The 27,148-nt window shown below is 41.8% G+C and overlaps 2 protein-coding genes across 3 annotated transcripts in view; one reads left to right on the forward strand and one right to left on the reverse strand.

Moving 5' to 3' along the window:
• cltrn (collectrin, amino acid transport regulator) overlaps window positions 1-3,554 on the forward strand; it is a 7,143-nt gene extending 3,589 nt beyond the window's left edge. Inside the window, exons 5-6 of the mRNA XM_086161220.1 lie at window positions 1,320-1,514; window positions 1,626-3,554. Of these exons, the coding sequence (XP_086017346.1) occupies window positions 1,320-1,514; window positions 1,626-1,764 (334 nt within the window). The 3' untranslated portion in view covers window positions 1,765-3,554. The remainder of the gene's footprint in view (window positions 1-1,319; window positions 1,515-1,625) is intronic.
• cdh24a (cadherin 24, type 2a) lies at window positions 3,027-27,005 on the reverse strand. Of its 2 annotated transcripts, none has more exons than XM_086161215.1 (14): window positions 26,917-27,005; window positions 21,357-22,222; window positions 18,465-18,759; window positions 16,760-16,879; window positions 14,620-14,787; window positions 11,396-11,577; window positions 9,808-10,064; window positions 9,579-9,715; window positions 9,293-9,414; window positions 8,049-8,166; window positions 7,624-7,932; window positions 7,315-7,507; window positions 6,817-7,216; window positions 3,027-6,108 (listed from the first exon to the last, which is right to left on the reverse strand). In XM_086161215.1, the coding sequence occupies exons 2-14, from the start codon at window positions 22,026-22,028 to the stop codon at window positions 5,251-5,253; spliced, it is 3,831 nt and encodes a 1,276-aa protein (XP_086017341.1). In that variant the 5' UTR covers window positions 22,029-22,222; window positions 26,917-27,005; the 3' UTR covers window positions 3,027-5,250. The 2 variants fall into 2 exon arrangements, with proteins under 2 accessions (XP_086017341.1, XP_086017342.1); XM_086161216.1 differs by lacking the exon at window positions 26,917-27,005 and adding an exon at window positions 25,090-25,139.
• Window positions 27,006-27,148: the final 143 nt, after the last annotated feature.

Raw genomic sequence — 27,148 nt, forward strand, 5'->3', positions numbered from 1 at the left:
TGAAAAGACACATGATAAACAGGAATAGAGAGAAACATAGTTAAACAGAACAAGCACAGAAACCGTGATCCAGCAGGGCCTAATGGGCTGCGGTCGATAACCTCAAGCACAGACACAGATGTTTTAAAGGGGGCTGGTGAAAAAAATCATGGGACTGTTTTACTTTAGACCATGTTTTATGTTGATACAGCCTGTTTGAATTTCTCTGTGTGGCTGTCAGAGGTCTGTGAGGATCCTTCAGGAAAACAAGTTTTTATTGCAAGTTTGCGCTTTTGATTCGTTGTTTTTAGATAGCTTATTCATTCATTCATGATCAGAACTGCCCTGGGTGGATTTCATCCGATTTGTCAGCATCCTGCATGTAGTTTTGTTTTTTGAATGCAAGAAAAAACGAGAACGATTTGGATGCAGCTTCAAATACTCTCTAAAGCAGGGGTGGGCAATTATTTTGGCTGGCGGGCCACATTTCTTATTTAATTTTTATGCGTGGGCCAACAAGGTATCATGTATGTTGAACAAAATGAAAATTGCAATTTAAATATTTAACTTTTTGGAATTTTATTTCAACTTTAAAATCATTAATGATCATATAAATGTACTGACACTATTTTGTATGTAATCATCCACATATGGTATTTTGGCGGATCGGATGAAAAAGCAAAACGGGCGGATTTTGGCCCAGTCTGCTCTAATGTATGCAATGCACGAATGTGTGACACGTGCCATGAAATTGGCACTTAAATAGCATATGTGCGAGACAAAGGAAGAAGCTTTGCCAAGATGAGGAAAGGTGAGATCACACGGGAATGTGAACCTGTATCAGTAGAAGGAGCTGTCGAAACAAATACGATCTTGAGATGACCTCGGGCAAATCGCTTAAACGCCTCCTTCATTTTGGAGGAGGTGTCGGTGGAGGCTTTACCCCTGTTTTCAAAGAAATCAAGTCCATTTATTAGGATGAAATTAATCAATAATTGTGCTTATGTTAGTTCTGTGTAAATCTGTATAAAAAAAGGAAATTACTTGCGATGGCGCATAACAAATTTACATAGTAAAACAATTTAATCGGTGTGATTTTTCATAATAGGTGATAATAGATCACTTGAGATGGTTGGAAAGCGTCTCAGCTAAATTGCCACCGCATATTGGGGTCCGTTTGTAGCGATACATCTCAAATATGCACAGAATAAAAGTCATATAAAAAGTCTACTTTCATCAGGTCTGCACAGAACCTGAAGGTGGTGTGAAAGCTCCACTTTTGAGCCTATGTTGGTGAGTCTATACAAATGAAATCTCAATTTGTGTTTTTCTCCTCTTAGAAAGTCAAGGACTCGTATCAACAGCGCCTTTCTGCTGACTGATAAAACCCTGGAGTTTATCGGCATCCCCCCGACCCTGGCAGCGCCGGATGTCCCCCACACGCCTCCCTGGCTCATTGTTTTTGGCGTTGTCATGGGCGCCGTGGGAGCCGGGATCATTGTTTTGCTTGTGTCCTCTCTGATGGAAAAAAAACGGTGAGCAGTCAGTGTTGCACTTTTTTCTTTTTTTTTTATTTATTTTTTTTATTTTATCCAGGTGATTAGAACCCTGCCTTATTGTTATCGTCTTTGGCCTTTTGGTTCCAGCAAAAAGAAAGGGATGACCGACATTGAAGATAATGAGGAGACACGAGTGAAAACGGCGGAAAATGGGTCTGCGAGCGAAAACGGAGACGGTTATCAAAACATGTCGTTTGAAGATGAAGAGCGATTCACAGAGATGTGAAAAACGTTTATGAAAACTCGTCTTTGGGAGTGTGTGTGTGTGTGTGGGGGGGTAACACGTTCGGCCGAGATGATTTACGTGCACTTCTGCGACACCGCATTGTGATGTTTGTAAGAATAATTTTGAGCTGGGGGTGTGAAGGATTGGAAATAATCTCATTCTTCGTATTTTGGATAGGCTTTGCTGCCTTGTCGGAAGATACACATGGCCTATTTTTCAATAATGCAGTCATATTATTGGGACTGGTTTGAAAACTGATACCATTTTATAGCACCTTTGCACTTCGATTGATAAAATCAAGGATTTATATCTTGAATTCTCTTAGAGTTTAACCTCATGAATTAAGGGGGCCATTATTTTAGTGGCAAAATCAACGACCGGCTCTTGCTTCGGTCATTTTCTTTGTTAAATGCAATTAAATGAAGCATCACTGTACGAGGAATACATGCGTATAAGATAATTCAAATTTGAGGATGATTAATCAAAGTTTAATGGAAGTGTTCACTCCAAAGGAAAAGATTCAGCAATGTTTAATTCACCTTTACTCTGACAAGTCAGCTGAAACATGTTAGTCCATGAAATTGAGGAAGGTCTGCAGTATCCTCACACACTCCTTACAATAACAAACACACTAGAAAAAGAAAAAAAGATGTTAATTACAATGCAGGAATGTGCAGCCAAGTGGCAATCTTTTTTTTTAAGTCACCTGTTATAATAGATGGACGATGTGGATGCATTTAATCTTTTTCTTTTAATGTGAAAAAGTCACAATTAGTCACATTAGCTGTCCTGGAGGAAGTGCAAGCTCTGTTTTCATGTGAAATTCGAAGAACAGTTTGTGGATTGTGTAACTTTCCCATCCGAATGCATTGGGGTTATGTAAATAAGTTTTGTTTTTGGATAAACTATTTAACACAGCAAAGCTGGTGTTTCAGTACAGCTGGGAAAAGCAATATATCTTCTAAGGCTTTTCAGACATTTGCTTGTGTCTTTTTTGTCTGAAATGGCTTTTGAGATTTGGCTAATTCCTGTGTTTAAGCTCCACTTGTCCAAAATTAGCCTGATTTTGATGCAATCAAGGTTTTTAAATAATTTAAAACCAGTGTTCAGTCAGGATGAAACCCAGAAGTGATATCTGCTGTAAGAGGCTGTCTGTTTGCTTTCATCCTCTTTCTTCCCCAGATTACACTGTGGCAGCAGAAACCCCCCCCCCCCCCCCCCCCCCCCGAAAGTCAGTGATGGGATTTGTCGCAGTTTCGGATGGGATTAAATGCTAAATCATAAAAATGCAATTATTGTCCAATTGAACAGCGGTCAGGCTCATTATTGCTATCAGTGCAAGTATTTCTGCACAACACCAGAAACATAATTGTGAGAATCAGAGCAGATGCGACACAGATTTTATGATTTTAACTGTTTAAATAGTGTTCACATGTAATCAGCAGTGTTTAGAGATACACAACCATTCCATCGCATTCATACATCTGGGCAATTTAACCTTCTGCATGCTTTTGGACTGAGAGAGGAAACAGGAGAACACTGGGAGAACATGGAAACTCAACATAGTAGGAATCAAACCAGTGTCCTTCCTGCTGTGAGGGAAGTGGAGCTGTAGTCCTATATTATCTCAGTCAGATGCATATCACCGAAAACCGCAGGCCATTTCTGTTAAAGTATGATATGTTCACAATTTTTTCCTTTCATTTTAATGTCAGTGTGTCAGTGATGTCATCGCATGTATTTGATGGCATTGAGTTTAAGCTCCTAAACATAAAAATGGATCAAACTAACTTGTGTTTGTTTTTGTGAGAATATTCTCTCTTGGTGTGGCACACACACACACACACACACACACACACACTATCAGTAAGAGATACGTATGTATGCCTTTAGGTGGCACCATTGTTCTGCCATGGACTATCGGTCAGTATTCCTTTTAAGACGGTGAATTGCAACATGCTTTCTAAAAATTTGAATTTCAAACACATTTCAATTTTTAATTTCACTATTGTCTGACTTGTTTTGAAGAGGTAAAAAAAAAAATCTCACCTGTGTCTATATTTAGTTCAGTTTAGATTTAGCAGTTCCCTGAAATCTAGGTGACAATATAGTGTTTATTCTAAATCCTTTGTGGAAGGTGCATGTCTGGGGCTCCATGTCATATTTTAATCATTTCCACTGCATTTAATTCCAACCAGCCAACTCGCCCGAGGAGCCCCATCCTTTTAACAGCTCAGTTTTTCCTCAGCAGCATCACAAACGTACTGTGCTATAATTGATTAAGACTTAAATTCGTATCCTGGAAAAAGTGAGGAAAAAAAAAAAGAGGACAAAGGTAAAATAGATTTTCATCACAGTGACTGTTGAAAAAAAAATGGCAATTCTGAAAATTAATACTGACTGGATAAAGTATGCATATTTAAAAAGCTCTGGAAATGAGTAAATAACCTTGCACAATTTCCAACTCAGTGATTATTTTCCAATTGCTTCACAAGGACTTTAATGCATCTGACGCCGCCTGATGTCAAATTGTGCGTTCTTAAAAAAAAGTCCTAGATAAAGAAAGCTTTGGAGATAATTTTGGATGAGCAATTACAAACATGACAGATAAATTATTAATAAACTTGCTTGGAGGAAATTGTGTAGAAAATTTCAAGCCTGCATCAGTTTAACAACTGAAAATCAGAAGTTTAATGTTTTACGTGTGAATCCCCCTCCCCAACAGTTCATTCACGAACAATAACCACGATAGCAGAGGCTCATCGTCTGTACACTGACATCGTTCACTGTACTTTCACAATAGTACACAACAGGCGTAGACAGTGACAATCTAATTATTATTAATCGGTGTGCAAATTGCATAGTGAGAAGGTTCTGCTACCGAAACGGTCACTACTTGCCCTGCAGGGGCTACAGAATATCGATGTATATAAAGCAACGTATGCGGTTAGACACAGTGGAGAGACTCTGTGAGCACGCGGCAATGCAGGCTTGAAGTCCTACGGTACGATGGCGGCGTTCCGTTTCTGATGCCGATGTCGCATTCACAGGATTTCTAGGGAGTGTGCCCCTATTAAATTATCAATATTAAATATCACTATTCTGATCAATATTTGATGAGGCCTATTTTCTAACAATCCAGCTTTCAGGTCTTCAAATCAATATTTTAAAAAAAGTTAATTTTTCATAACTTTAGTGTTGAAAGCCCGAGTGCATTATTAATATTGGTTACAAGAGTGACAACAGTGTCAAGTGACAGATTTCATAAGCATTTTATATCATAATAGTGGGGGTGAAAACTATACGATGTGCAGTGATTTTGATGACGATTCTGACGAACCGGCCTCCTGGATTTTCCCGGTGAAGGAAACAATAACGTTTCTGTCAGCGTCTGTGTATTTTTTTGCCTCCCCGCTGCGTTCGAAATCCATCGCTGTCAAGAGTTTTTCCTCTTTGTAGTGTTTCTTTCACTGCAGCGTTGCATTTCTAGAAATCCCATCTCTGCTGTCCTTTTTCTTTGACTCCAGTTTGTTTATGAGTCTCATTGAAAATAGCCCCTGCTTTCTCCCCTGCCTCCTGCTGCTTCTCCAGCTGCTTCTCCTTTTCCCTATCTCGGATGATCTCCACTAGCCTTTGGAACTTCTGATTGAGCTCCTCCATCCCTCCAACCATTTTCCCGGAGTCCTTCTCTCCGTCGCTCTCCAGGGAACTCAGTGACTCAGCCCTCGAATCACGGCCTTCAAACTCATAAGTCTGTAGCGAGTCATAGGGCGGCTGGGACAGGTCGAAGGTGACCTGATCCAGTCGGAAATTCAGAAGGTCTTCCATTCGAACAGGTGTCGGGTCGGAGGCCGCTTTTCTCATCGGCTCCACCCCGAATCCCCAGTCTCTGTCGTTGCCGCACAAGCCCCCGGGCAACGGCAGCGGCGGTGGGGTCAAGTCCTGATTCTGGAGTCCGCACAAGTTCAGCAGCTGTGAGGTACCGACGCCGAACCCACCGCTGCTTATCCCGTTCGCACACGTCCCTCTGCCGCTCGGGTTCAGGGAACCCACAATGCTGTACGTGTCTCCTTTTATATAAGAGGGAGGGTTAGCAGAGTTGAGCCGACCGCCGTTTGAATAATTCTGCTCTGAAACCGATGGGATGGAAGAATCAGTATCAATGTCATCTATCGTGCAGCTGGTGGCCGCGGTGCTGATCTGAGTTTGCGATGACCCCGGTCGCCCGTCTTGCTGGTTCAGCGACGAGCTGGTGTGACTCTGGCACGAAGACTCATTCGGGTCACAGAAGGGCAGAGTAGAAGCGTTGTTCGCTGATGGCGACTCCGATTCCGCCGGGTTAATCTGTAAAAGTAGCAAAGCGGGCACAACTGAGACGATTCATGGAGACATTCTGAGATAAGTGAACAGATGCAAAGAAAGGTTATAATTACTTAAAAGGAAACAACAGAAGAAATGAATGGTCAAAGGACCATGACCGCATCTTAAGAAGCACATAAAGCCTAATACCATAAGAAATGTTACTTGAACAAAAGAATAGAAATCTGAGAGATGACTCGTATATCGATTACCCCCTTTTATCAGCAGTTATTAGCATTTTTTTAACTATAATAGCAGCGTCCGTGGAGGTTCTCAGTCACCCAGGTGGCGGTGAGTTCTTGCCCGAAATCTTCTTCTCGGAGCAACTGGACTCGATTTCCTTTCGAGGGAAAAAGATCGAGTCCAGTTGCTGCAAGAAAAAAAAAGAGTTTGACAAGAACTTTAATAGCAGTAGGGAGAATCCTGTGAACGGTTTCTTTTCAAAAGGAGTTGAAAACCAAATGTGCAGATAATCATTTCACAAATTAAGATTGTCTTCCAATCCTTCGTCAATATTATGACACGATGATGCCGTTACACTTTTTGTCTACTATACATGTAAACATATATCACAGAACCATATGATGTCATTGGATAAATATAGGATCTGGCAATAATACACTATGTATTTTAAAATGAATTTAAGTTATCGGTGAAGAATGCAATTCCAATCGTTCCACATGCTTGTCTGACCTTGGCTTGGTCCTGATTGGGTTTTGTGTCAGCAGTGGTTGCTTCACTGCCTTCACTCCTCTGTGTAATTTTGCTCTTCGCCTGCATGAGTTCTTCTTCATATTTGGCAGGATTCCCCTTCGGAGAATGCCGCGGATGCTCAAAAGTGCTCTGGTTCTGGATGACAAGGGAATTGTCGATATAACCTCCAGTGCGCCCATGGGTCAGCTGAGTGATCTGCAGACCTGCCTCCAGAGGCCCAGCTGGGTAATCTCTGAGAACAGGCAGCGTGTGGAGTCCATAGCAAAAGCGTCCGTAGAGCGGTGCGGATCCAGGCCGCTGCAAAGGGTCCAAGCTCGGGCACAGGTTACGACTCCAGCTGTATGTTCGAGCCCTCGGCATATTCTGCTGCGTATACCATCTGCGCCGAGAGACGAATATTCAAGAAGCACGCACAAGCGCATTGCAGAGAACCACCATGACGAGGATAAACAATTATTTCCGCGTTTTTCGACTCACATGTTTCTGTTGTTGTGCATGTGTTGCATTCTTTGCATGCTCTGGAGCGCTGTAATATCAAAAGCGGCAGTATCCGCTTCCCCTCCCCCCTCATCATCGTAGGATATGATGTTCTCCCTGACATCATCTTCCTCGAAGGGTGAGTGGGAGTCTCGCTTCTGATGGCGCAATGACATCGAGAGCGCACACACCACTGAGGGGCAAGGAAGCGATGGATGACCACATACTCTTCGGAAATCGCTGAAGTAGCCCGACGCAAATGCTCGATGTGTTACAAAAGCTAATAAGAAATAAACTCAGTTAACCTACCCAGCAGAGTGGTGACACATGCCAGCATTGCCAGTAAGGTGACCAGACTGAATATGAGAGACGGCGAGGATGACGGCAAAGGAAGGCAAACCATATGTCTCTCCCATCGTCGGTCCCTCTGCCTCCCGCGGTCTTCTGTCTGCATGCCTCCCCGCAAACAGGGACAAATGGTCACGGTGACTGTGCCAGTGTTGGTGAGACCAGAGGCCCCATCACGTAGCACAACTGGCACGTAGAGGGTGAGTAAGGAGGAGGAAAAGCCAGGGAGCGGCTCCAAGGCAGACTGAAGTACCAGGCTGGCTGTCACGCCTGATAATAACATGTCAGAAACACATACAAAATCAAACACGGTCACCGCACATCGAGCACATCCCAGTTTTGCTGGGTTGTGCAAGAGGAGGAAAAGCAAAGCTAACTGATACTACCTCCACTATCTCTGATGGTAAGGTTGAGCGCAGGGCTGGACTCCGGAGGGATGCTGAAGTGGACCGGGGTGTCCTGTCCCCCCTGGTCCTTGTCGATGGCTCGGAGTACCTGAACAACCTGAAAAATAACAAAGTAAGGCTGCTTTTAGTTGTTCTTGAGCTAGACATGAGGATGTTCCCAAGGGGTCACGAGATGGATGTGAGAAGTTCAGAGATAAACACACTATATTTAGATGTCTATGATTTAATTAGAATTTAAACATCCGCCAAGATAAAATCTCGTAAACCCAGAGTCGTCCATCAGATTTCCAGACGGAGAAGCGCAAATCGTCACTCCGGAGAACGCGTCTCCGCTGCTTTACAGTCCAGTGGCGGCGTGCTTTACACCACAGCATGCGACGCCTTGCATTGCACTTGGTGACGTGTGGCTTGGATGCAGCTTCTCGGCCACGGAAACCCATTCTATGGAGCTCTCTGCGCACGGTTCTTGAGCTAATCTCAAGGCCACGTGAAGCTTGGAGGTCTGTAGCGATGGACTCGGCAGAAAGTTGGCGACCTCTTTGCACTTTGCGCCTCTGCGTCTGCTGACCCCGCTCTGTCAGTTTACGCTGGAATTCACCCATTCACCCATTCTTTCACAAATGTTTGTAAAAACAGTCTGCGCGCCAAAGTGCTTCATTTTATACGCCAGTGGCCATGGAAGTGATTGTTACACCTGATTCCGATTATTTGGATGAGTGAATACTATTGACCGTATTGTGCATGTATCAGATTTAAGAACCTTTCATATGGAAAACATAGTTTTAGAGGTCATTTTCTAAAACACATCAATGACGCGAGACAAATACTGCTGTATATTTTTTACAACTTTTAATATTTTCCTTTTTTTATTTAGGATATCGTACTATTTGACAGTTCTTTCAGGTATAATCGGATCATTATCGTTATATTTCCCCTTTCAATACAATGAAGAATACAATTCAAGAGTTATTGGAATTTTTCATTTTCAACATCATATGCATGTTTTTATATTTTTGATACAATTATGCTAATTAGCTTTTGTAGCTTCAAAGAAATTGAAGGAAATCATATATATTCATATGTATTCATATGCATTTATGGTAATATACATACACATACACATACATATATACGCATATATATGTATATGTATACATGTATATAAATGGTTAGCCTCAAATGGATCGAGACAGAAAAACAATGAAGCCAAAACAAAGACAGACCTGACCAGGGGCGCTGGAGTCACATACAGACGTTGTGTACTGCCTGTCCAGCTCTGGTGCATTGTCATTCTGGTCCAGTGTCTCTATGGCAACCACAACCCTTGACACAAGATTTGGATTGTCTGAAAGAGAAGAACACTGACACTAATGTTGAAATCATCACTGAATTCCTATACTTTTTAACCACATCATTTTGCATTTGAAGCTCCAGGTGGTGCTTTGGGTGAAATATGACCCGAGAAAGCTTTGCCACTCGTGCAGCCTGAAGGCAGTGGGTCTGACATACCCCTCTGTGTGGCAATGACAGTGATATTATGCCACTGCTCCAGCTCGCAGTCCAGCTCCATCACCGTGCTGATAAAGCCTGTGTCAGAGGCGATGCGGAACAGGGCCTCGGGGTCTGACTGGGGATCGATGGAGTACCTGAGATACGGAAACGGTTATAAGCAAAAACAGGAGTGAGGAGGAGAGTGAGTGAGCGAGTGTCCATAAGCCAGTAATGGGGTAATAACCACCTGATGTTGGTGCTTTGTCCGGTGTCTGGGTCCACGGCGTGAACCTGGCCGACAGAACAGACTGGCGGGCAATTCTCAGACACATCCAGATGGTACCAAGCCTGGGAGAACCGTGGCGGTTCATCAGCATTAAGCACCATCACTCGAACAGTCGTCTGGTCCTTAAAGGGACCGTTTTTAAGGTACCGAGCATCCACCACGGGGTTGGACACCTCCACCGCAAAAGTATAAGAATTGCGAGTCTCATAATCCAGGAGCTGTTGGTTAGAGAATAAAGTAGAGTATATTTATTTCTCTCATTTGGTAATTTGATATATATATATATGTATATATATTCATATATATCATTCATGTGTATTCAATTTATGTGTCCTCCACTATATCTCATATTTTAAATTCACTGCTTAAAATCAGTGGAATTGAGATTTCTCCCTGCCTTGAACATTGCCTGGCCTCCTCAAATGAGCCACGTCTTTTCATCAGGTTCTTCAGCGTTACTAATTTCTAACCAGTGTGGCAGAGCGGATTCTTAAACTAAGCACTCGTGTATCTAAATCAGAATATCTCAAACTGGGATGATTTCTGAAATTATCATTTTTTTAAATTTTACTGTTTAAAAATAATCCGCCATCGACCGGCAACCAGTCATAGGTGTGCCTTGCCCCTCGGCCAATGACAGCTTGGAGAGGCTCCAGCGTCCCCTGCGACCCTGAGTGCAGGATAAGCGGCATAAGATGGACGGATGGATGTTTAAAAATAATCTGCTATCGACCGGCAACCAGTCCAGTGTGTACCCCGCCTCTTGCCCAATGACAGCTGGGAGAGGCTCCAGCATCCCCATGATCCCCAAGTGCAGGATAAGCGGATAAGAATGGATGGATGGATTGCAAATAATTAGCTATGACCAAAATTGCAATGAATGATACACATCAAGGTATTATCTCAAATGAGCAACATTGACTTTTTTGGACAATTCATTTTGTAAGGTTTCTGTAATTATCTAATTGGTTTCTGACATGCTGATACATTCATTGACTGCAGCTGCGAAAGATTGATTAATGAATGAGAAAACAACATGGCCATTAGCAATAAAATCAGCTAAAAAGGTGATTTAAATGAAATGCTGATGAAATGTTCTTTAAATTCAATTTTTTACTAAAGAAAAATACTGCTCGGTTACTGATAGCTTGCTGTTTCTTGAATGCTCATTTGACCTTCTTTCATGCATTTTATCATTATCACAACTATTACGACTTTAACTAGAAAAACAAAATTGTTGAATTTAAGATGCAGCTAGGTCTGTCTTTGTGTGTGAAAAGCCATTATCATGGATACCGGGCATTAAGTCTTAGGAATCTTTATTTTGCACGATGGGGCCTGAAAAGTTAAAGAACTGCTGGTGTGACTGATTTAATGGAATTAAATTACTATTTAATGCTATACAACGCCTATGGCGTGTATTCATTTCATTATATGTTGATGTATGGAAAACCGGCGTGCCTGGTGTTGGATGCTTGGCTGTTGTGAGAGCTTGTTAGCAGCAGTGAGAAAGTGCTTGATATGCAGTCACTCTGTGTTTATCACTCACTTTATTCAGCTCAATGATGGCCTCTCTGTCCCTTCCTGTTATATTGAATGTTTTAGCCTCCTCTGTGTCGAGGATGGTAAACTCCAGCTGTGCATTTTCTCCCAGATCTGGATCAGACGCGGTGAGACGGCCCACCTCCACACCTGGAGCTGCTAACTCTGACACAGAGAAAGACCACGCACCTGCAACGACAACAGTTTGAACATAAATGACTTCATGATAATGGGGCTTGCTGACAGAGCAACAAAGGGAAGAAACAATGGTGTGTATTTCTTTTGTTTTTTTCTGTTAGATTCCTGTTCTTTTCAATAATTTTGGGATGCAGTCATTATATTACAACCACACATTAGCTGTATGTGGTGATGCATCCAATATATACTTCCTATCTAGCATTCTATTTTCTCCATCTTATTTCTCATGCTGATGCAGGAATCACTTGACTAAAATTCAGATTTCAACTTGGAGAGGATCGCTTGATCGTCAGATATTTTTCTTTTTCTTTTTTACCTTAAGAGATTTTGCAGCATTTTCTATCATATATCAGTATAATTCAGTTTCTTTGCTACTAATCAATCAATGAAGGACTAAAGATAGTGGTTGTAATTTGCATTTTTGAGGACAACAACTGTTAACAGTGACGTGCAGTCAATAGAGGCAGAGGAGGCCGAGCCTCACCTGTCATCATGGAAAGAAAAAAATGTTAATGAAAAAATAAATTAAATGGTTATATTTATTCAGTAATTTGTACTATCAAGTTATTTTTCCACTTAACTTCATCATTTCTGTTTTTTTTTTCAAAATAGCTAAAAAAAAAAAATCTCATTTAGCGTTGAAATATGAATAAGAGATGTGGGGTGAAACAGCAACCAGCTGAGCCCACAATGGATTGCACAATTATTATGCTAACCATGCTCACGGAGACTGTATTGCTGTCTCTGTGCATGTCACTATTAAAAATTTCAATCACTTTTAATATATGAACTACAGTTCCATAGTTAAGCTGATGTGTATGATGTTTTTCATCAACAATTGTAACGTGTTTCTTGTGCTGAGTGATCATAAAACGACTGCAAAGAGACATTAATTGAGGCACGAAGTAACGGTGCCTCATGGTAGGGGGCACCGCTGATCCCAGGGATCCTTCTTACTACTCGGATACAGAATAAGAGAATTAGCAATGGCAAGCTAGGTGGATCTCATCGGGCTGTGTAGCTCACAAACGGCGAAGGATGAATGTAAATATCCAGGGGAGCTTCACAACATTTTGGCCAAGAAGGATCTCATTCAAACTGTTTCTGAGGCGACAAAGTTGCGCCGGCTGGTGGTCACTGTTCCAGCTACGACAGCATCGGCGGAGCGCTCATTCTCGGTACTAAAAAGACTCAAACCAGGACCGATCAAGGACGACTGTCTTCGCTAGCAGCGATTTCCATTGAAACTGAGAGACTTTTAAAACTGGAGAAAGATAAGGAAGACTTCTACAAGCAAGTTATCGATGCTTTTCTTCAGAAGGAGCGGCGCATGGAGTTCATTTATAAGTAAAGGTAAGAGATAAAAACGGGTTTTTTAATGTGCTTTTTTTTCCTATGCTACGGTTTGTGTATGTCAAGAATGCTGATATGATATTTTAAACAAAACACGTTTACGGCTGCCGATGAAATGGTGAATAAGTTACTCTGTCGGGTTCATATGTTTGTAAATCTGACTGTGATGACGTCAGTGCCTCACCGGCCATGAACCTTGATAAACAGTCTGTTAATAAAGGGAAAATAGTTTTAGGTAAATCTGCTGGGACAAAAACATGATTCCAACAATAAAAAAATAATTTTACAAACTTACATTTAGTGATACTGATAAGAGTGTGCCGACGAATGAAGAATTCACTGATGTCTCAGGTGTAAAAAAATCTGATAATTCTAGATATTATTTTGGGAGAGCTAGAAGGCTAGCTCCTACAATATTTCTGCATTGATGACTTGAGGATAAGTGCTTGGAAAACTAAAACAACAACAACAACAACAACGATGATGATGATGATAATGGTAGAAAACAATTTTCATATTCTGCTACTGCCGTTACTGCTATGATTGCACATTTTGCTTTCGATCATGATTTGATGTTATGATGCTGTCTGTTGGTGAGAAGTGATAACCAATTAATATCAAGTAAACAACATTTAATTTGAATCTAATCTGCGTTTGTGATTGGAACGTAAACTGTATTGTTGTTTTATGATTCTGTTTCAATTTGTATATTTTCAGGGCACAAAAATGCAATGAATAATCAGATGCAGGACAATTCTTTCTCTCAGCTTTACACTGCACGGCAACAAGCGGTACGCTGCGAAGGGTACATTCATTTAATCTAAGCCAAGCTTCGTTGCTCATTATTAATCATTCAAATCATCCACATTATGATGAACATTTAAACATCACACCCCTCGCATTCAAAGAGCATACTAAATGACCTGTTTGCTTAAATTGCGCCTTGATTGTCAAACAGAAAATAATGATAAAGAGCGAAGCGGTGATGAAGGGAAGATATAGCTGGAATGGCAGTCAATAAAAACATACTGTTGGCATTTAGAAATATTTAATTGCTTCTGTAAAGAATGGCATTGTAGTCCAATATATCAACACAAGGAGAAGGTGCTTTAAACATTAACATGAATGATGGTAAGCAGAGTGTGTCAGAAGGAGAAAGCGAGGGAAATGGGCAAGAGAGGCAAGACAGTATATAGAGAAATGCACTAAATGTCTCAAAGCGTTAGACACATTCTGCTGTGATTTTACTGTCTATTGAAGCAGAAAGCACTGAACTTTAAGATGAAATATTAATAGCATAGAACAGGGAAAGGCTTGGATAGGAAATAGTGGACATGATCTTTCACTCTTGTGCGACAAGGCGCGGTCCATTTGAACCTGAGGGACCATACGGGAGCGTTTAAATAAATGTTAATGCACATTCTTTTGACAAAGGTTATGATCCTGCAATCGATGCTTAAAACAATTCTAAGAAAGAATGCACGACAAAAAGATTTGACCGACAAGCGGTATTCCTTGGGCTACCGTCAAGCTTATCTAACACCTGTCAAAGAACCTGGATCCATGAAGAAGTATAAAATATCAGAATTCTGTCACAAATGCCATTTTAATCTTGACTCACTCATTCAGAGATTTAAACACCCTGCTGTTAAGCACTGATCTGATAAAAGGGGTGCTTACTCCTTCTGAAGTGAGGTGGGTTGTCGTTGACATCGCTCAGCTTCACAGTGACCGTTGTTGTCCCTGATAATCCTCCCAAATGCCCCCCCATATCTTTGGCTTGAAGGACGACCAAATATTCATCCTGGGTCTCCCTGTCCATATCAGGGACAGCTGTCCGCAGGATCCCTGGCATAGAAAAGACGGGTTAAGGGGGCTTTTAGAATCATAATCGAAGAAGGTTTTTACCAAGTGTCTTTTCAAATAACGATCAGAATTACAAAAGAGCTCCTTTTTTTTGAGATCTGATAATGTGAAACATATACCCCAGGGCACTTATGTATTTTGATATAAAGCTTGACAGTATAATGATATGTTGAGGCTAGATTTTGCTGATTTTTCAGCTTTTCCCAATTACAAATATCATTTTTACCATTGGTACTCTTCAACTGTGAGTGACAGAATCTAAAACAAGAATCCAGAAAAACACATTGTATGATTTTTAAGTAATTCATTTGCATTTTATTGCATGTCATACGTATTTGATACATCAGGAAAAACAGAATTTAATATTCGGTACAGAGGCCTTTGTTTGTAATTACAGAGATTAGACGGTTCCTGTAGTTCTTGACCAGGTGTACACACACTGCCGCAGGGATTCTGGCCCACTCCTCCATTCAGATCTTCACCAGATCCTTCAAGTTTTGGGGCAGTCGCCGGGCAATATGGACTTTCAGCTCCCTCCAAAGAGTTTTTCTATTGGGTTCATTTCTGGAGAATGGAGTCAGATGGTTATTATGGAGCCACTCCTTAGTTGCCCTGGCTGTGTCTTTCGGGTTGTTGTCATGCTGGAAGACCAAGCCATGACTCATCTTCAAGGCCCCATCCATCCTCCCCTCAGTACTGTGCAGTCGTCCTGTTCCCTTTGCAGAAAAGCATCCCTAAAGAATGATGTTTCCACCTCCATGCTTCACGGTTGGGAAGGTGTTCTTGGGGTTGTACTCATCCTTCTTCTTCCTCCAAACGCGACGAGTGGCATTTCGACCAAAAAGCTCTATTTTTGTCTCATCAGACCACATGACCTTCTTCCTTTCCTCCTCTGGATCATGGCCATTGGCAAACTTCCGACGGGACTGGACATGTGCTGGCTTGAGCAGGGGGACCTTGCGTGCGCTGCAGGATTTTAATCCATGACGGCGTAGTGTGTTACTAATGGTTTTCTTTGAGACTGTGGTCCCAGCTCTGTTCAGGTCATTGATCCCTCACCTTCCTCATGATCCTTGATGCCTTAATGAGTTGAGATTTTGCATGGAGCCCCAGACCAAGGGAGATTGACCGCCATCTTGAACTTCTTCTGTTTTCTGATAATTGTGCCAACAGTTGTTGCCTTCTCACCAAGCTGCTTGCTTATTGTCCTGTAGCCCATCCAAGCCTTGTGCAGGTCTCCAATTTTTATCCCTGATATCCTTACACAGCTCTCTGGTGTTGGCCATTGTGGAGAGGTTGGAGTTTGTTTGTTTGAGTGTGTGGACACGTGTCTTTTGCACAGGTAACAAGTTCAAACTGATGCAGTTAATACAGGCAAGAGAACAGGAAGGCTTCTTAGAGGAGAACTAATAGGTCTGTGAGAGCTGCAATTCTTACTGGTTGGTAGGTAATCAAATACTTATGTCATGCAATATAAATAAAAAAAAAATTAAAAATCAATGTGATGTTCTGGATTTTTGTTTTAGATTCCATCGCTCACAGTTGAAGAGTACCTAGGATAAAAAAATTACAGACCTCTACATGCTTTGCAAGTGGGTAAAGCTGAAAAATCAGCAATGTATAAAATACTTGTTCTCCCCTCTGTATGTCTTGGCATATAAATCACACAAAAGTCAAGTAGTTCATTCCCATTTGCCAATTTTCAAGAATTTCTATACATTTTTGGTAATTTTGTGGGTAGGTTGAGATTTAAAGCAACGCCCCTGCCAGCCTTAATTTGAATGTATTGAAAATACACTCCCCCACAGTGGCCATATGGCAGCTCCGATACAAAGTACGATGTCTAACTGCAGCACAGGGATTTACTGTTTAAGAAGTAATCAGCTGCTCGAGAGGCGTATTATGGTAAACAGCTCTGGCGGTATGTATGGCGCACGTGATGATATAACCAGACCTGTCTGAGGATCCACAGAGAAATAGTCCTGGCCATGAGTGATGGCGTATACCAGTCGAGCGCTGTTTCCATATGTTGGATCGTCAGCATCTCTCGCAGTGACTCTGATTATGGAGGTGCCTGTGAAAAACACGAAGTAGAATAGTTGTGAAGACTGAGGATGTTTGAGACACCCTTAATCAGACAAATGGCTAAATAGCCTGTTTGTTTTAAGCAACCGAATTTCTTTTATCCATCAAATTGCACCAGAGGGAGAATATTTCCACATATTCTATGGTTTGACTGCCTCTACTCGCAGAGAATATGACAGACATTAGGGAAAAGGCTGCAATTGAGGTCGGATTTACGGATGTCAGTGTCAACCAGCAAGTGGCTTGTTTTGTCGGTCCACCACTTTGGACCAGGCTGACATACTTAAATAAATATTTAATGGGTTACCATAAAATGTTTTTGAGCTTCGCAGTCACTACAGGAATTGTACTTAAGGAACTCGTCCACTATAGTTTAGATTTGTGAATGTAAGTGAATAGTTGAAATCATACATACATTTGATATACGGATGTGAAGCAACCGAGAAAAGATTTCATCCGCAGAGGTCATAAACTTGATAGTGTTTGTTAATGTAGTTATAACTCCTATGGTGACATCTTCTCTATTGTAGCAATTCTGTTTTACTATACTCTCATTTATCTGTTCATGTAAAACCATCCGGCGGTAAGACAGTTGGCGATATGTATAAAGTACATAAAAAAATCTGCTCTTCCTTCCTTACAGCTGTATTATGGAGTGTTAACTGGATAATAAAAACTTGGAAGGTGGAAGCCCGATGTTGCTGTATTTGCTTGACACACACTGAACTGGAAAACACTTTTAATTTTAGTTCAGGGGAACACAATAACGCGATAAACTGTGATGCTAAACCTTGACTTTTGGTGCACCCTTAGGAAGTTGGCATGTATTTTCTACCTTTGAATAGGGCTGGCTTCTATAATGACATATTGTGAAAACATCATTCTACCATGACATCATAGAATGATTTTCAAATTAGTCATTGTCTTAAGATCTTGACAATCTACATGACAGGGAACATTTTTATGATGTTTTTGTAATGATTTGATTTGCATTTCTTTCATATTATGTATTTGCTCAGTTATTGGATTTGCCATTTAGTAAATGACATGGCTTTAAGTGAACTGACTTGTCATAGAAATTTCAAAATTGAGTACCAATAAAATCAACAGTTTCAAAAAAACGAGAAAGAGGTTATTGGAAAATTAGTTTGGAAGAAAATTAGGAAGAAAATGCAATACACAAAAAGTAGAAGTAAGAAACTATTACAAGAAAATTCGTTCCTAATATGAGGGAAATTATATTTTTTAGACTGTATCAATGATTCAATGATACCATCTGATTCCGTTGTCGAAGCGGTTCTGAAAGGCTTCTCAACTCTGCTCCGGTGAAGCAATCAATTGCAGTTTTGATTTATTTTTGTCAAATATCTGATAATCTGATTTTCCAATCCAAGCAAAATATGGATATATCGATATAAAAAGAGGGCTCCGATGTATATACCTAGATATTTTTCCGTATCGCAGAAGCCTTATTCTTTAGCCTCGATCGGTTGCCACGTAAAGCACACAACGCAGTTCAAGAACTTTTGCTAAATACACTAACAGTCCACTTCAATTTGGCTTAAATGTAATACCTATGTTTGCCATCTCTGGCACCATGGCAACATACGGTTCACTCGGGAAGACCGGCGGGTTGTCGTTGATGTCCTGCACCCTGATGATGAACTCCGAGGACGGCTCCAGAGCGCGGCCGGTCTGACGATCTGTTGCTGTCGCGATGAGACGGTACTGGTCTTTCTCTTCACGGTCCAGAGACTTCGTCACGTGGATGTTGCCCGTGTTGCTGTCAATAACAAACACGGAGCCCACCCCCTCTCCCTCCAACATATATTTTGTGCGTCCGTCTCCCTTGTCCATATCTGTGTGCAGCTTGAAAAAAAAGTAGAATGGTAAGTAAATTACTATAATACCCCCGGGTAGTATTGCTCAACGGTGATTCACGTCTTGCTAATTACCATTGATCTATTTGCCTGGCAAACGCCGCCTATACGAGCATGTGAAATGGATTCATGAGATGTGTTCAGTGATTCTGAAATGAATGGCACCAGGTGTACATGATCCATATGGGACCGGGATGAGTAGTGATGCATACAGCTAATTAACTCATCGGACCAAACATGCCACTGGGGGTTTGGGGGGTAAAACCACTTCCATGTGGAAAGTGGCCCTGCAAATGTCCTACATGTATGTGAACAGATGTATTCTTCAATTTCAGGCCGACTCCATCTGTAAGTTTTGCTGTCTCTTTGATTCATCTGTCTCTTCCTTGACTTCTTCTAAATGGTCTTAAGTTCTTACCTTTTAAAGTGTTTTTTTCCGGCCTTCCGTGTCTCTCGGCTCCTTTATCAAGTTACCTCAATTACGCAGAATACCCATCTGCTCACAATTCTCATCCCTCTATTTCCCTCTGGTTTGCTCTCTTGTGTAATACACTAGCTTGGTATTTAATGACAGAGAGGATATTAGTGGGGCCTAGATAGGTAAAAGGCCAAACACTCAGAAATAGAAAGCTAAAGAGATTAGTCAGCCTTCATCAAGCCGAGCTTTCTGACCAGGAACCTTCACATCTCGCTTACCCTTAGGATGCATCTGTACATGTTTATAATCCACAAAGCTTACTCGCAGCCTCTGCTTTGGACCTTGGATATTTATGTAGAATAAAATATGAATGATTAACCCCAGCTGCAACGTTTTTAGGGAATTTCAAACAATCTCAGCGGGGCTTGAATGAAACATGACTGTGCTGCAGAGAATGCATTCGTCCGTATGTTATTAGCAGAATTATTGTTTCTCTACCACTTTTTCCTCTCTATTCTAACATTATGCATGCAAACAACATATGGTCTAACTAGTGCAATTCATAGTAAGTAAGCAGGCAGCCACCAGGGGGGAAAATATAAGATTAGTGTACATTCTGTGTGTGTGGTATGTAGCTGTTAGAGGATAGTCAAGGATTAGAGAAATTCATGATACAACCCATACCCTACAAATTGCTAGATAAGGGACTCTGAGATTTTCATCCCTGCAAACACATCTCTCTCCTTTTTCTCCTTTTCTTTTTAAAAAGTAGCTTTCAATTTGATCCCCACTCTTCTCCACTATGTCAGCCGCTGTCTATCTCACATCCCTGCTCTTTGCCCCAAAAAACACCCCACCCTCCCTCTTTGTATACAGCCCCTCTCCTCACTGTCTAATTGCTGGCTCATTCCTGCTGCGCTTCAAGCAGCATGGAAAACACTCTCGCAGTGGGGAAGAAATCCATCCTTGCTTTCAAACAAAGCAGGGAAGGGACAGAACTGTCTCCTCCAATTCCTTTGTAACTCTCTGTCTGACTCTGTAATCGCAATCTGTGATCCCCCCCCCACCCCGGTTTATGCCGTACATTCACCTCACAGGTTTGCTCACAACACTTGATTTGGCAGCCAAATTCCAACTTCCCGCACCAGTGATGTGAACCGTTGATAGTTCATTTCAATTTTTGGCTTTAACATAATCGACACTCTATTTGCGGCAAACAAATCTAGCTGCCTCTGAGAAATAAAAAGGTGCGGCGCTTCAACTCCCTCGCACTGCTGAGATGGCTTTATTACATGAATATGTGCTTGCACTTGCAGAGGAACGAGCAGTCTCGTGAGTCTACTGATTGCTTTACCACCACTCCCTGACTGTATCAATAACAACCAGAGATGGAGATTAAACATTTATGAGGTGTGTATACTGCACTGGTAAGAATCCAATCTAAACTGTCACTATAAAGTATACTGCTAGCTCCAAAGTGGCTGGCAGCATTCCCTGTTAGCGTTACAGCTGATATAATCCCACTCTTAGTATACTTCAGCTGCCAGCAGCTACATTAGCGTGAAGCACCCGCCTGTGAAATGCTACAAGTAACCCCCTGGGACATGGATGGTTCAAGTGTTGAAGGTTGCTGGTGTAAAGATTCAAAACTGTGACACAATACGCAACAATCTGGAGGAATGCGGCACAGCACAAACACAGAGATGCGGGTAATTCCGAAGAAGGTGTATCGACTCGGGGCCTCCCAAACATTTTATATCCCCGCCTCTAAAATGACATTGTAAGAGACTTTCCCGAATATCACTGGTGCAAATAATCATCATTCTGGAAATAAGTTAAAAAAAAAAAAAAAACAATAATCATTCCATCTTTTTAAAGCGAGGCAGAAGACCTGCGGCAACCCCCTGCAGGGAACAGCAAACAAGAATCCCAAGAAATTCGAGTACAATTATGATTTTTTTCTAAAAAGAAAATACATATTTTTGTCATTTTTCATACAATTTGATATCTAAGTCAGGTGCAAATCTCATCAGATTTAGACTTATCACTTTGAACCCCATTTTATGTCCACAAAATATTTAAAACTCCTAAAAAAAAATTTCGGTCGGCGCGTCTCCATCTACAAGCCTATGTCGGGAAAGCCTGCTCTCTAATTGTAAAAAACTTACCCGTCCAATGAGCACAGGTTCGGGTCCTCTGTACTCCTCAATCACAAAGAACTGGTTCCAGAGCCAGCTTCTCCTTTGCCGAGAACGCGCCCCCTTTTTATGGAGTCGCTGCCCCGATAGAAGGTCTTCGGCGTCCACGTCCCATTTCTTATGTCCCCGTGTCCACTCGGGCAGCGCGGTAACACCTGTGTCTAAATGGAGCTCCAGCTGGAGAGCGTATTCCTCCAGTGAACTCTGCGCTAGGCCGCGATCATTAACTACACTTTCAACCTGTCCGTTAGTCAAACTGGTCCTTTTCTCTTGGTTCAGAGTCAGTTCAGGGTTATGAATAGGTAAGAGGGACTTGGCAGGAGACTCATGAGGTTTAAGTATGACTGAATGTCTTCCTGCATTGCTCTTTAAGAAAAAATGATTAGGTACTTTATCATTTAGTTTAAGAGCCACATTTGGCGGGGTTCTCATATCATCGCTCGCGTTTTTTACACGGCTTTCCGAGTCTTTGATTCCCTCCGTCGAAGCGGTGGTGCTGCCAGACTCAGAGAGAGCGAAAACTTGCTCTGTTTTGCTTGAAATAAAATCCTGATCTTCCTGTGAGGTGTCAGCAGCCGCTGAAACGCCATTACCTTCCCCTACGCACAGAAAAAGGAAAAGGAGAAGAAGGTATTTTGCCATTGCTGGAGTGCACTGATGTATTTGTTTCGGTGAGTGGCTGATGGACGGCCGATAAGGTGCAGATTTCTTCAGCGGTCCATCTCGCGTGCTTATTCCTTCTCCTGCGTCAGTGTTTTTTTCCTCCCGAGGGTGATTCTTCCTTTTGCTTTTTTCCTCTTATGTTCACATGCAGCACCCATTCTCCACACAGGTCCCTGTGAGAATACATAATTTGTGTTATATTAACATTATTGAAATGGAAATCATGAGCTAATTTAGGTATGAAGAGAGACATTATCATGATCTTATAGAGGTTTATAGCGCTTTAATACAGCTCTGTTTTCTAGTCTAAGCTGTTAATGGCTGTAAAGCAGTTGCAATTTTACATGCAATCAATGAACATTGGGGAGAATTCACGTTGCACCAAGTGTGAACATGATGATATAAAAAATGTTGTTTTCTCAACTGGCAAATGACTGTGGAGAAAATTGCTGCAACCAGAGAAAGCACACTGCCACGTCCCAAGCATTACTCTCCAAACAGAACACAGTTAAATTGTTTTATAGACAATAAAAATAACCATGCCTGTCAATTATGGTAATATACAGTGGTTAGATTTGGATGAATGCAAATCGCAATCTCAACATCAAGACATCTATTGTTGATCGTTTGATTCAAGATTGTCATATACGTTGTGTATTCAGACAATGCAATGAAATTTTTACTTTTTACGCTCACACCAGATGAATAGCTCTCGACCAGACCGGGGCATTTTACGGCCCGCGGGCCACATCCGGCCCATTTATTTTATTTTTTTCCGGCCCGCCAAACTATTTTCAATCGATACTGAATTTAGAAATGATTTGAATATTTTGAATTTTTTTTTTCCTTTTGTTTAATTTTGTATGGATGATTACATACAAAATAATGTCGATTACATACAAAATAAATGGTCAATGATTATCTTAAAGTTGAAATAAAATGCCAAACAATTTAAATATTTAAAGTACAATTTTCATTTTGTTCAATTTTCATGATACCCAGTTGGCCCGCGCATTAAAATTAAATGAGAAATGTGGCCCGCCACCCAAAATAATTGCCCACCCCTGCAATAGACGATACCACAACACACAACAGTGTGGACAGTTTACAGAGACGTTCTAAAAGACAGAGCAGATTGGATAAATGTAGTGACGAGATGTGATCTTAACATTATGTTGTTTTAAGTTGGGTTGATGGTTGTTAATAATTTTTTTTTTTTTCAAAAATCAATCACCCTCCACACATGCATGCAATATGGTGGTTTGATATACTTGAAATAAACATTTAATTGGTTTTAATTCTATCATTGGATTTTATCATCAGACTGATTTTCACTTCGAAGCACAAATTGAAATCTTTGTGGTGTAAAATACATGTTATTTCGAGGTTAAATAGGCATCTGGTTGTTATGTATTATTCAACAGTATCACTGTTGAAATAAGCTCCTACTTTGTTGACATTTAGACACGTCTCAAAATATTATAAGCAGATTTGTGGATTTGCTCCAAAAGATCAGTTGTGCTCTAACATCATGTGTCAGTTGGACCCTATGCGTAATCTGAACAAATGCTGTGCCTATGATAAATAGTAACATATAGTATGTTGAGGTAGTTTGTGATTACTCTGCAGACTCAAATGTAAGAAAGACTGGAAACTAAAGGAATTCTTTTCATCACTTTCCATATCTGATGCCACATGATCGTCTTTATCGTCATGGGTGATATAAAATTACACTGACAAGCCAGAGCTCAAGAACGTTCTCGACCAAAACCTTGTCTCATTTAGTACAAGCGAGCAGATACGGTCGCATTACCATGGCAACCTTCCAACCGTGGTAGAAGCTGATTAGGCCGCATCTCTGTTTTCTGTTGTCTTTACCAAACACAGATAGTTCTGTTGATCCAACTTCAGTCATGTAGTTTCATAAATCTTTCCCGCAAAGAGTTGGAGTTGTTTTTTTTTTTTTTGTTTTCAAGATGGCGCTGGAAGACGGAAGCCTGTTGCAGCAGCTCTTCTCTTATGTTGGATATAAACAAGTCGTGTTATGTAAATTCATTACAGATACCCAACACGTAAGAACTCTCACTGACTGAAATTGCTGATTCTTCAGAAACATTAGAAAAGATTTTGCCAAGCCAGCTGCATTGAGAGGGCAACACTAGTTCTCATTGTATGTAAATCCTGTTTGGGGTTCATTATATTGATGAATCAAGTTCTCTGACAGGGTTAAGCGTGGTCTTAAAAGTTTTCAATTAATTTGGAGCCTCGGGCTTCAACAGTGAGATGAAGCTCAGGTGCTTAAATGTTCCTCCTAACACACACTCGTCTGGAATTCAGGTGATTTATGTCATCGCTAAAGACGGTTGCCCCATGTCTCGATGCCCGGTAGCGAAAAAAGTTCCCTGTAAGAGATTAATTAGTTTCATAGATAATTTAATCGACGACTATCCGCGTCTCCCCAAAGTTTAATGATCTAAGCTTCATAAGTATTTGAGTCAGATTTGGGCCATTGATCTTTGAAAGTTGATCAGTGGCTTAACTGTGTAATCACAGCTTTTTCATCCAGCGCTCTCTTCCTGCCTGTTCGAAGCAACCGCTCAACATTTGCTAACATCTGTTATCACCTATTTGCATGCGGGGAAGGCATTATCACCCCCGCCCGACTTTCAACAGCAGTCGCATGCGCAAACATGGACACACACACACACACACACACTAATCGGAAACAAAATTCAACAACGTGGTAACTTTTTAAAGGCTGAAATTCTTCCCGCACCACTTGCTACGCTTCACACATGCTCACTGATGTGGCTAAACACCATAAATGACAAACTGCTTCTGCCTGAATCAATGTAGAGTGAAATGAGTGTGCTTTGCTCCCTTAACATGTACACAAGCTCAGCGCGGAGCAATTGACATACTGTACGTGCACGTTTGAAGAAACCGCAAAACGCGGCGTGGGGATAGATCCGGACTGATATGCTTGCATGAAAAGAGAGGGCAAGTTAAATTGAAATCAATGCGTCTTTTCTATACTGACCTCCTTTCACAAATGATGGCTTGAAAATGAGTCAATTGAATCCTCGGATCATCTGTAATATTAAAGGATTTCTGCCATTTTTTTTTTTCCTTTATCAAAAGAAAATTTGTATCCCCGTCTCACACACAGAGTCAGTTCCTCGTAGACTTGCCTGCGATCATCCGCAATCGCTGAAAACAACGGATTCTTCCAAAACACTTTTGTCTTTCTCAGCTTTTGTTTATCGGTATAGACGAAGCTTTCGGCTTAGATGGCTCTCTCCCCAGCTTCGCCCCGCGACCACATTTGCCAGCAGTTCATGTCATTCACTGTTGTTTGAAGTATTCACGGTATGAGTGCGTGTGAGATACGTGTGCAATGTAAGGCAAGGGGGGGGGGAAGCCGGGAAGAAAGCGTGACGACGATTCGCCGTTGCCGGCTCAGAACGGGATGATGAGTGGTGACATAGCTCTAAATTGCAAATCGCTGTTTCAGTCTCACTTTTCTCTCCCGTTGAGTCGCTTCGCTGCAACAAGGCTATTTCATTTTTATTAAAAATAGCCCGTGCATGTCGGGCCTTTTTACATAGGAAAAGAAGGGGAGTGGAAGGATGGAGACGCTGAGTGAGAGGATGCGAAGGAGGCAGGAGGGGTTGGCGAAAGTACATCGGGGATGGGTAGAGCCTGACTGGCTTAAATGACCAAAGCGTGGACAAGATCCTGTTCCATTTGAGCATCCCCGGCTTTCTCTCCTCCTGCCATTCATCTTAACGCTTATAGACCTCTCATCCATTCCTGGTGGCTTTCTCCGGCTCTGCACTCACGCAGAAATCTCTTGACTCTCTCGGCAAATCAGACCAGAGGAGAGAGGCCTGCGCTCAGCACATCAGTCACCTCATTAATGTCACAGCTTGACACTCAGACAGCTTAACCTTAAACGATACAACAGTAAAAGCAACGCGCTGACAAAAGCGTTCGACCGCAGAACTGCCGTATGAAACACACTTGGTTTTTATTTGAGGGTGCTTTGAAATACAGCTGGGAGACCTTTTTTTTTTTTTTTTTAAAAGGTTTCTTTTATTTACATAGTTTGGAGGGGTAAAACACACTCAGGCTGCCCCCTCTCTCCATCTCTCTCTCTCTCTTTGTGTGACACACACACACACACACACACACACACACACGCACACTGGGCAGCTTATTAGACCAGATCTAGCGAAAATAAAGCCCGGGGCGTGACCTTGTCTTGTTAGAAATAAAACAGAATCATGACTTACTTGCTCTCGCTAACTGTAATTGTGAATCCGCCGGCAGCGAGGTCTCCCTCCCTTGGGGAGTTTTTTTGCACAAGGAATCACGCGTGAAAGTGCACACGGAAGGTGAGTGAATGGCACGCGTGGGGAGTGTGTGTGTGTGTGTGTGTGAGGGGGGGGGGGGGATCGGACGCGCACCCCACGAACGGTCCCCGCAAGCCAGAAAACGAGATGGGAAGCAAAGAATTAGCCCACCATCTGTCAAAGCTCGGTTCACCAAAACCGTATTTTCCACGCAGCTCCCGGCTTTCTTCTTTTCCCCCTCTTTCTCCCTTTCTTTCTTTTTCACCTTTTTTTTTTTCTTCTTTCCGTGGAAATCACTGAGCGCGAAACGTCAGTAGCGGCGGCGGGGGGGTGGTGGGGGGTGGAGGGGGGGGGGGGGACTTGTCACGTTCAGTGCACGCGTAAGTAACCAATGAACTAGTCGAACATGAATATGAAACATAAATAAATTGGGGGGAAATATATAAAAAAAAAAAAGAAGTCATTTAACGCGGGGGGGGGGGGGGGGGAGGGAGAGAGAGAGAGAAGCTTACCGTTTGTTTGGAGAGCGGACCAACGTGGGAAAGGATGCTGAGGTTCATGTGTTCAACGTGAGGTCTGTCCTCTCTTCTGTCTCTCCCTCTCCTCTCTCCTCTTTCCTCTCTCTCATCACTCCCTCCCTTCTGCTTCTCCCCCTCACCCTCTTTCCCTCCATTAGTCTTGAACTATCATACAAGAGAGAAAAAAGCCACCCTAAAAGCTTGCTATTTCTGAGGATACACGGTG

This window comes from Fistularia commersonii, chromosome 16 (assembly GCF_037954325.1).
Source record: "Fistularia commersonii isolate RoL2024-O1a breed Wild chromosome 16, RoL_Fcom_v1.0, whole genome shotgun sequence".
NCBI lineage: Eukaryota > Metazoa > Chordata > Actinopteri > Syngnathiformes > Fistulariidae > Fistularia > Fistularia commersonii.